This window comes from Numida meleagris, chromosome 13 (genome assembly GCF_002078875.1).
Source record: "Numida meleagris isolate 19003 breed g44 Domestic line chromosome 13, NumMel1.0, whole genome shotgun sequence".
In the NCBI taxonomy this organism is placed as follows: Eukaryota; Metazoa; Chordata; class Aves; order Galliformes; family Numididae; genus Numida; species Numida meleagris.
The window spans coordinates 2,354,035-2,364,287 of record NC_034421.1 but is presented as its reverse complement, the minus strand read 5'-3'; the positions used below and the strand labels follow the sequence as shown (position 1 = coordinate 2,364,287).

Below are 10,253 nucleotides of genomic sequence, written 5' to 3'. Positions count from 1 at the left end.
CCTTCCTCGTGTGCCCAGATGTGTGTGTAGAACTGTGCTGGGTGCCAGGTGTGTTAGCAACACACAGGTGTGTGGATGTAGCACTCAGCCCCCCCACACCACTAGGGAGCAGCTGTAGCGTTATGGGATCACGCTCAGTAAGCACACAGACATGGGTGCGTGTAAAGAGAGAGGCATTTATGGAGCTGTAGCTAATTTACAGATAATGAAGGTGAAGGCATGTCTTGAACACACACGGTGCTTCTCCCTCTGCAGCCAGTGCTACTGACTTTTTAACAACTCAATATTAGGGTGCGTTTTTATACATTAAATTCATACTGGATCAGTTTATAAATACGTATTGTGTATAGTTTAAGCTAAGCACGTTGTGCAGAAATGCAGGTGTGCCCTTGTGTAGCTTGCTCTCTGTTTGTCGATGTGTTCGTGTAATTTACAAAATAATTTGGTTTTTTTTTTGCTCTCACTGAAGTCAGCCCTGGCAGAAAGGGTGGGCCTGGCTTCAGGCACAGGGGGGGTGTGTGGGGGGTGTGTGGGGGGTGTGTGGGTGTGCTCAATTAGGGCCTGTATAATAACTATTAGAAGTTACAAAGTATTAAATAGAAGAAGACTGTCTGTACTGTGGGTATGCATTAGACCCGTGATACTGAATCCTGGCTCAGGACAGGGCCATGGCTGCTCCGTGCTGCCCGCACAGCGACGCTGCGAGCAGCGTTCAGCCAACGCTGAGCAGGAGCTGAGGCTGCAAACCCCAGCGCTTTGCACCTGTCACAGACTCTCAGAAAGCGGCCGTGTCGTAGATCCCGGTATAAAGTGTTTATTTGAGACTTCACAATTCACACAAAATCTGCCTTTCGTTGCCTTTTTTCTTTTCCATACAGCCAGTAAATTCATATGAACCCGTCCCTCCCCCATGCATGATTGCTGTTCATTAATCTAAGCCTTCGTATTTTCACCCTGAAAAAATAAAGCGTTTCCCCACTGCATTCGTTCCCTGCACCCCTGCCCCTGGGTGGGCTGCACTGAAGAGGAGCTGTGGAATTGCTTTGCCTCCCGCTGGGGTTGAAATTACTCCATTATTTATTGAGTTCTTCTTTTTACACAAAGTGTTAAATGAATCAATCACCCGAGAAAAATAAATATATCATAAAGAACCAAAAGTTCTGCAGTATCCCTTTTCTTTGCATCTAGCTGCAGTTCAAACGCAGACACTGTTTGTGGCCATTCCCTGTTACGCAGGGTTGGGAACTCAGAGTGAGACAGAATGCATTCCAAAGGAGCGGAGCCACGAGCCACAGGAGGGATTTTAGATGCCCAATTTTTAAACCTAGGCAAGAGAGATCCGTGCGGAGCCCATTATCTACGTTCCACTGAGCAGCTCTTACTCAAGAGCGATTCAATCTTGTGCTTTTCAGAAATCATCAGCTCAGCTCACGCGTGGGCTCAGGCAGAGGCAGCTCAGAACAAATCCAGGCAGTGGGAAGGGCACGCTGCTCTCCTTGCAGGGAGGGGAGCCCCAGGGCTCGGTGTGTCCTGGCAGCAGTGTGTGCAGCTCCCCCTGTGCTGCTGGGCTCCTTGCAGGACTTCTGGCACCAGCCTCGCCCCTCCCTCACCCTGTGGCTCACCCTGCTTTCAGGATGTTCCTTGCTGATGGCAGAGGTCAGGGAGGCTTTCTTGTAACAAAGATGGGAGTGGGTCAGTTGTGAAGCAGACCCATATTTATTCTTTATTGAGTTTTGTGCAAAAGGGAATACCGCATCAGAAACCGTAGAAGACTATTTTAATCAAAGTCAGCAGCTGCTGCATTGGAAATCTGCTAACGCTCACTCGCTCCCCTGGGTTCTTTTGGCTACTTTTTGGTGGTTTCTTTTTTTTTCTTTTTTTACATAAATAATATAGACCGAACATTATAAACATTTCAGCAACCATTTCTAAAAGACTGGAGGAGCCCTTTAAGGCGCCAAGGAACAACTGCAGGATTCAAATTCCAAAACTGTCTTTGGAGTCATCGAATCATCAGCTGTACACGGCCCCCCATGGCACAAACACTCAGTCGAGTTCAATAGGACTGCTGTCTTCCTGCCCCTCTTCTGTGTCGTCATCTTCTCCAGTTCCCATCAGACTGTTTAAAAGATTTCCTAGAACCAAGTACATGACAGTCAAACTTAACTTACCCCTTCCACATTCTCATCTCAGAAACTTAACAGCTCTCCCCCCATCCTGGTAGGGTTGATTTCCATAACCGGAACTGTTGGCATAAACCTTACCTAGTAATCCTCCATAGGACGATGTCTGCTTGGGCGGAACACCAAAGAAAAGCTGTCCTATTCTATCTAGGTACTGGAATGACACAAGATGGAGAACAACGTCAGCTGCTTTGTTTACAGGTGGAAATACCATGGGCAGCACTCACACCACAAAAGCGAGATCGCTGCCTCCTCCCTCCAAGCTGTATTCAAACTTCCTACTTGCCACTAATAAAACACACTCTTCCAAATAAAAGCCATCCACTGCCTAAAGCATCTATCGGCATCTCAGGACCTGGAGGAAACACTTCCTGAAAGCCAGCACCCTTGGGTGGCTGTTTCAGCCATATCAGATGCACTGTGAGCTGCATGGCGTGCACTCACAGAACAATCAGCCATGATTTGACTAATGAATTCTGTGGGTTACATCCTGCGTGCAGTTCCCAGTAACTCACCTCGTTATACATGGGATCTCTTTTCAGGGAAGGTTGATACTGTTCACACAATACTGTAAATACTGTTAGTTTCCCCCTAGAAAGGAAACAACCAACAATGTAACCTCAAAAGCAACTGAAAAGGAAACTAAGACCAGAGTGAGAAAAATCACACCGTACCCATCGACAGCCAATAACAGAAACCAGATGAAGTTTAGCAGTGGTTGCACAAAGGGTGGACCCTTTTCTATTGAAGGATGTTTCTGTGTGTATGTTGTAAAAACAACGGAGGCGCTGGTCTTATTTTTTAAGCAGAGAAATCTGCAAAAGGAAACAAAACAGGGGAAGTTAAAAAACAGAGAAGAGCATGAACTGCTACCTAAGAGGATTTGGTATGGTATCTGAGATAATTTTTGAGGCCAGTAAAGGATGTAAGAAGTGCCTCTGTCTAAATGCTGAAAGAAGAATCCCTTACTTGTAACTGATACTCACAGAAACAAATGCTCATAGCATTGTTTAGGACTCCTACATGCAGTGGACCTATGTAAGGGATTTTATAGCACCATCACTACAATCTCTAGCAACCAACAGGGGAAAGCAGGACGCATCCGACACGACAGCTGGAGGCTGCCAAGGTCTCGCCTGCTCCCTCTCCTGCAGCACCCGCTGCCCTTGCTGCACTCCTGCCTGCACCTCCTGCTCAGCCTCCCCCTGAGCTGCTTTTCCTGCCTGAAGGAAGCCATCCGCTGATTAAACTCAGCACAATTGGCTTTGTCAGCCTCAATTGTACGTGAGCTCTGCAAATGCACACACGAGCTTGCACTCCCAGGTCCTTCGAAATAAACGCTTCAAGAAAATGAGAGCCACCAGCAGTTCTCAGGAACCATTGGTCTGTGCTGCTCGTAAACCAGGGTGACCCAACATTAACAATCTCCTCGGACAGTAAGACCGAGAGCCAGTCCTGTGCTACATGTGAACACAGAGCCCACGTAGTGCCAGGCTTGGTAAGCACATCCAGGTAATTCCTAACTAACCGGGCACAAAGTAGCGTTAACAAAAAGCAAGAGTTGAGCTCTGAGGGTCAGACAGATTACGTTAACGCTTCAAGCAATTCATACAATTTCAGGTTTTGACCTTCACACATTTTTTCCCCCCCACTCCACACAAGTTTTGAGATGGGCTTCCATGGTACCACACCCACTGGGTTTTGGAACCTCTGGCCACTTTCACAGGTTCCTTCAAAAGGACATTCAGTTAACCCACAGTTAGCACCATTAGACTGGCCTCACACTCAGTGTCATCTCAGCAGAACAGTTTAAAAAACAATTTAACACCTACTGTAGGACTGCCTGTGCTACAAACATGTCCACCTCACTGCGATAGCCTCTGGACGAGGAGTATTCCACTAGCATGTTTGCACAGCCTTCACCATCTGTGGAGTGCAAGAAGTGATACCGAGATTCACTATAGTTTTGCTCTATAAAAGGAAAAAGAAAATGGCATTTAAGAAACCGGTTCATCATAGCTGAACATAGAAACACATTTGCTAGGCCTGTATGCTACAGCCTGAAAGAGCTGCACACGGTATACACACAGGACAAGGAGCAAGAAGGAGGTGCACTATTTCCCCTTGTAAATTACATACAGACGATTGATGAAGCCCAGCAGCACCTTCAGCATCCTTCCTTCTACATGCACAGAAAGAAGGCATTCCCTATTTTTAGCATAGCCTACTCTTGCTATCAAAATTAAAACTGCCTTCATGTGCTGAGCAGAACAGCAATTATGCAGAAAAAAAGGTGCAAGAAATGAAAACGTTTTGTTGGAACTTGAAGCCAAGTATCGTGCAAAAGCACCGTGGTGACAAATCCTAACTGGAAACTTGCTCATTTTTGGAATTTAAAAGCTTTGTTCGAAAAAAACCTCAGCCATTTCTGATGACTCTCAGCAGCTACTGACTAAGAAAACACACACATCCTGATCTTCAAAAGAAGAGCAAGCAGAGGGCTACAGAACGGGGTTCTTACTTTCAGAATGCAACAGTTTCTATGCTAATCACATCTCAGCTTCTGGCTTTAACACTCTGAGGAAAATCTTCCCCTCAAGCTGCCATCCAAAAGCCACCAGCGATCCCTGGGAACTGCACGTGGCACACAGCGAGGCAAGGAGCTGCAGTGCTGACCACCAAACCCTGATCACCAACTACAGCTCCTGAAAAATGCTAAGTAAACGAGCAATCACCTTGTACTGCTTTTAATTGATGAGAAACCAGAGGGGAGCATTAATTATTCAACTGTTCTCATCCACCTTGGTACGTTTTGAACACAAGACTTTAAAAACTATCAAACACAAATCAAATCATTACTTTGATCATTTTGGTCTATTTGATATCCCATTATGAATGATGAAATCCCAAATAAATCAGATGCAACAGCGTTCTTCCTGAAATAAGCCTGCTCTTGGACATCCCACGAGCACCTGGTTGCCGGGTGCTGTGATGTGTATCAATCTTTCTTAGGTTTATCCAGGATTTAACAACAAGCCAACAGAACAGCCCTGCTCCCCAACAAGCTTCCTCCTAATGACCCTTAGTCAAACTAAAGGATCATCCCTCCTTTAACAGAAGAGTTTTACAGCAGCTGGGTTTTGGGGTTTGCACAAATACAGAGTTGTGGGCTTATTTTTTTTTTTGTTAGTGACAAAAACCTGAAATGATCGCCAACAGCACGCAATAGCAGAAATTATTTCCATCTCAGCTTCTCTAGGTTATTTCCAAAATAGATCTCTCATATATTGTCAACGTTTTCAAAACAAAACACGGGAAAGCCAGGTGATTTTTTCTTACCTTTCCACAGGGTAATGGCTAGTAACTGGTGTAATTTTGGATGGCCAAGTTTTCCTGATCCCCCGCTAGACCACTTCAGCGCTCTGGATACGAAAGCCACTCTTTCAGGAGAATTTGGATCCATTAAACTGAACAATTTAGCCAAGTTTTCTACAAGGAATAACATTCACAAATACATAACGTTAACAGAAATAGGAAGACCTGCTGCTTCTAGCACACCTTTAAGACACAACACTTAAAAGACAAGCTCTGTTCTCAGTCTTTATAAGACATCTTAAAAACAGTGACTTAGAACTGCAGCAAATACACCACATACATCACACCAATCCTGTCACGGTTTGGGACAGGGAATCCCAGAGCCTCAAGCAGTCCCAAGGAGGAGGGAAGGCTTTTGGCCACGGGAGTGCTTGCCATCGACAGCAGACAGGGCAGCAGACAGAAGCCTGTAGTTCTGAGAAGGACCACCAGAAGTCATCGGTGGGATACAGAACAGCAGAGCTGACCTAAGGCAACAAGGGCGGGCCTGTCCCAGCCCTCTGCACCTTCTGCCCCCACCCACGCTGCAGCCTGGCAAGGCAGCTCTTAAAGTCTCCCTGAACTGACTGCTCGCTAAACCTCAACTGGAGACGAAAGCGAGTGGCTGATTGACAAGTACTGTGTGCACCAACACACTGCTATGGCAGAAATTGCCATCCACCAAAGCCCTGGAGCTGCAAGTCACTGTGTAGACAATGTATTCCTCCTACAGTAAAGAAAGGAGGATGCCACAAGATGGCATGTAGATTCAAAGCTCTTGGCTCACAGCATTGTCAGTTATCAGGAACCCATTCTTCTCTAACAAAGTTTTCCTCCAGTTCATTTCCACTCCCCAGCCACGTGGGATGACATCCAACAATGATTTCAGGTTCCAGGACTTAATGCTCACTGAGAAGCGAGAACACCCAAACACTATCAAACCAAGTGCAAAGGTCACCGTACCTAAAAGGTCATCTGTTACTTTTGCATCTGATTTCTCCAAAGACTCCAAAACCAACATGGACAGATCAGCAGCACTGTTTTGCTGAAAAACAGACACATATGAACATAGCAGTGAATCAAAGGAAACATCATGAAAGATTTCATTTCTCACACAGAATTTTGTTAGAGGCACATTAATACTTGTATCAGCAGCTACAGGTAAGGAACAACAGAAAATTTCAATCCCCCCTTACAAAAATTTACAGTAATTTGATGGCAACAAGGAGAAGCCTCCAGGAAAGCAAAACCAATGTGGTTAAGATTATGTTTGGACATTCACAGTTCCAGTTTGGAATCATCTTTCTTTGTAGAGAGAAACTCAACAAAGAGATAAAGCAAAAGATTATGAAGCAACCACCCTGACATTTGCCATTGGGAATTCACTGTTCACCCCATAACAGCCCCCAGTACCACACAGAAATATCAACATACCTGGTTATGACTGAAGAACAGCAGAGCCCCTGAGTACATTAACTCTCTTGCTTCCGCATATTTTCCTTGTGACATATACCTGGAGACAACAGCAAAACCTCAATAAAAGTTACTACAAAGCAAGTTGCATATGCATCAAGTAACTGAAAGGATTAAATTATTTGATTCTGCTGCCAGTGAGAAACACCAGCCACCCACACTGAACCCAAGCAGCCTGTCTCTCTGATGGCCCCTGCTAAGAGGAGGCAGCCTGCAGGGTCTGCCACACCCCACGTCACAGACACCTGCTGCAGCTCCTCCCTTCCTCACTTAGGGGTAAACAAGAAATGAAGGACAGAGCTGGCTCCCAGCAGTGGTCTCAGGAAGAGGTATCTGCTACCATGGTGCAGTGATCACAGTCTCCTGCGCATCACCGCAACGGGCAACTACAGCTCTAGGGCTGTCACATCTCCAGATTAGAAATGCAGCATTTCCTACAAGAGCAGTTAAAGATAGTGGGGTTTTCTTTGAGTAAGTGCCCTCAGCAGCTCAGATGTGCCATCCCCACAGTAATTGCCTCATGCATTAGTGGAGCAGCTCAGCACCTGCAGCATTTTGCAGCTGGCCTCAAACCCAGGTGTGCCTTGAGGCTTCTGCCTCCAAATCTCCTCCTGGATCCCCCTCCTGCAGAGTCATTTCCCAGAGACTCCTGGTGCTCTTACTCTGGGAATGGCTACCGGTGATACTAATGAAAAATGCTTTATATTATAAAATACATTTTAAGAACTGTTTTTTGAAAGAACTTATATTACAAAAAAAAAATTAATACAAACATTCACTCTATGAATCTAAATGGCACTTAGAACCAAACAGTAACATTTTCAGAACTGAAATCCTGGGACAGATCATTCATACCAGAGGTACCTACAAGCATCAGGAAAACAGAAGTCAGTGTCACTACAGAGGCAGTCATGTTGAACCTTTGATTCAACTGCCAGAGCACGCACAGCAACCGGCTCCACCCGGCCCACATGCAGCCAGCACTGCCCAGATACTGCTGCCCAGGGCTGGGCAGCGGCAGCACGTTCCTCCTGCCACGTGGAGCACAGCGAGGGACAAGCACTGCAGGACGCAGGTTTGTGATAATCCTTCCTCCCCACCCTCCTCCAACCTCAAGCATACCTTGGCTTCTGACTGTTGGAGCTCTGAGTCAGGATTTCAGGTTTGACCCGCCCTTGATGACGGAATGGACTAGCATTTATGGGCTGCTTTTGATCAAAGTGAATCAACGCTGCACATCCCAATTACAATTCCACAGCTGAGATCACCTCACCCTGTGCTAATGTCTCTCTGGAAAACTGTTTACATTTAGCAAACATTTTACAGAGCACAGACAAGACTGTCTGGGACTCCTTCCCGGTCTCAGTGATTTTCCAAACAAACCTTCTCTGCCTCATTCTGTCTTTTTGCCCGGAAGGAAATCCCCTTGGTAGCTACGCAAATATCACCTTTCCCTTTAATTGGGCACTTTCTTTCTCTTGCGTTTAAAAGGGAAAAGGCAGGAACTCTCACTCCAAGTTAACACAGTGAGGCTTAAGCAAAGCATGTGAGCTAATGCATTTAAAATATGAGAAATGACTGCTGAATCAAGTTATCTTCCAGCCCTGCAGCCACCGCCTCACCTAATCCTTCCTATAAAATAGGCCTTGCTACGTCTTAGATTTATGCTCATTCTCAAATACAATTTAAGTCTTAAAACCTTGATGTTACCCTCACTGATCCCAGTAGAAGACTACAGCGGAACACCACTATGTGATGGTGCTTAGTACATAGTAAGGAGGGCAGCAATGAGAAGAGTGCACTGAGGATATTGTGCCTGTGGCTCCACAGTGCTGAGTGTGCAGCACCCCACACACCTGGCTGCTGCGTGCTGAGGGTATCCACACACTGATCCTGTTCAGCTCCGGGGACAGATGGGACAATGGAGCCACTAGGCTGCTGAGGGCAACATCCCAATCCTGGCACAACCACGAGGAAACAAAGCCAGTGCTAACCAATGAAGCCCCTACAAGGGGTACCCGACTGTGTTCCTGAAAGCAAGGCTCTGTCTTTTAAATTGAGTAAGAAAAAGGGTGACAACAGCAAGTCGCCGTGGATGTGAACAATGAAAAAAGATACTGCAAGAGCTCATACTAATACATCTGGCTGAACATTCAGGCCTCCTCTACTAAGTCACTGCCACATACACAAGAAAGGAAGAGCATCTTCGCCTGCAGGTTTGCCCTGCCTAAAGCTGCCAGGGAAGGGGAATGGTGAAGGCAGCGCCAGCAGTGGCTGCGCAGAGACAGCAAGAGGCACACTGCTCAGCGGGACAGCACCTGAGGAGCAGTGCAAAGGAGTGCCAGCCAGCGAGCCAGCTTCCAGAGGGGCCCGGCCCCAGCACCTCAACACAAATGCACAGAGCATGGGAAATATGCACAGGGAAGCAGAAGTTTTAGCCCAGTCTCGGCACCAGGATATCCCAGACTCCGGTGGGATGCCTCACGAGCCTGGAGCGCTGGGCTGGATGGCTGCAGGCTCTGCAGGAGGCAGGTGGGGAGGGCCTCTATGTTAGGGAAGGTCTGGCCTGCGTGGAGCTGGGCAACGGCGATGAAAGGGTCAGGTCTCTTTGAGAAAGAGTCAGGAGAAGGGCCCGCAGGGGATACGTGTCTGCAGTGCTGCGTGCCGGGGCCCTCACAACGCCGCCGGGGGTCCCACCGCCGGACCAGTGGGGCGAGCGCAGTCCACCTCCTTAGCTCCGCAAGCAGCGGTTCCCCGGGACGCCGGAAAGCCGCGGAGCCACTACAAGCGGCGGCGGGGGCCGAGGGAACCACGGCCGAGCCCCGGGGGACCCCGACCGCCCGCGGCACCAGGCCGGGCCCGGGCTCCGTGCCGCACGCAGCCTGCCATGCGCGCGCCCGCCCCGCCCCGCCCCCGCGCGGTCCAATGAAAGAAAGAGAGACGGAGATGGACAGGAGCGGCGGCCAATAGAGAGAGGGCGTGGGCACGGCGGGCGGCAGCGGGGCGCAGTGCGTGGGAAGGCTCTGGAAGGCCGCGCGGGGGAGGGGCGGGCCGGACCGGGCCGTACCTGAAGAAGAGCGTCCGGTACATCTGGTGCGCCTCGTAGTAGTCGCCCTTCTCGACGCTGGCACGCAGCTTGCCCTCCACGCGCTGCACGCCGCCGCGGTTCCTGCCGCCGCCCTTGGCCGCTTCCTGCTCCGTCGCCATAATCGCCGCCGCCATCGACGCGGAGGAGCGCGGGGG

General features: G+C 48.3%; 1 protein-coding gene across 3 annotated transcripts; it reads right to left on the bottom strand.

The window, feature by feature from the left end:
• GET4 (golgi to ER traffic protein 4) lies at positions 795 to 10,247 on the bottom strand. Of its 3 annotated transcripts, none has more exons than XM_021411685.1 (9): positions 10,078 to 10,247; positions 6,972 to 7,050; positions 6,501 to 6,582; positions 5,523 to 5,672; positions 4,016 to 4,154; positions 2,858 to 2,998; positions 2,699 to 2,774; positions 2,265 to 2,337; positions 795 to 2,135 (listed from the first exon to the last, which is right to left on the bottom strand). In XM_021411685.1, the coding sequence occupies exons 1-9, from the start codon at positions 10,230 to 10,232 to the stop codon at positions 2,047 to 2,049; spliced, it is 984 nt and encodes a 327-aa protein (XP_021267360.1). In that variant the 5' UTR covers positions 10,233 to 10,247; the 3' UTR covers positions 795 to 2,046. The 3 variants fall into 3 exon arrangements, with proteins under 3 accessions (XP_021267360.1, XP_021267361.1, XP_021267362.1); XM_021411686.1 differs by having other exon boundaries at positions 4,016 to 4,109; XM_021411687.1 differs by lacking the exon at positions 10,078 to 10,247 and adding an exon at positions 8,867 to 9,873.

Bases quoted from the DNA above. Each gene is read 5' to 3' on its own strand.
- GET4 (XM_021411685.1), bottom strand. From the start codon at position 10,232: ATGGCGGCGGCGATTATGGCGACGGAGCAGGAAGCGGCCAAGGGCGGC. The intron at 5,673-6,500 runs GTACGGTGACCT...TATTCCTTGTAG, and splicing joins AGTAACAGATGACCTTTTAG to AAAACTTGGCTAAATTGTTC. The intron at 2,775-2,857 runs GTACGGTGTGAT...TTTCCTTTCTAG, and splicing joins CTGTTATTGGCTGTCGATGG to GGGGAAACTAACAGTATTTA.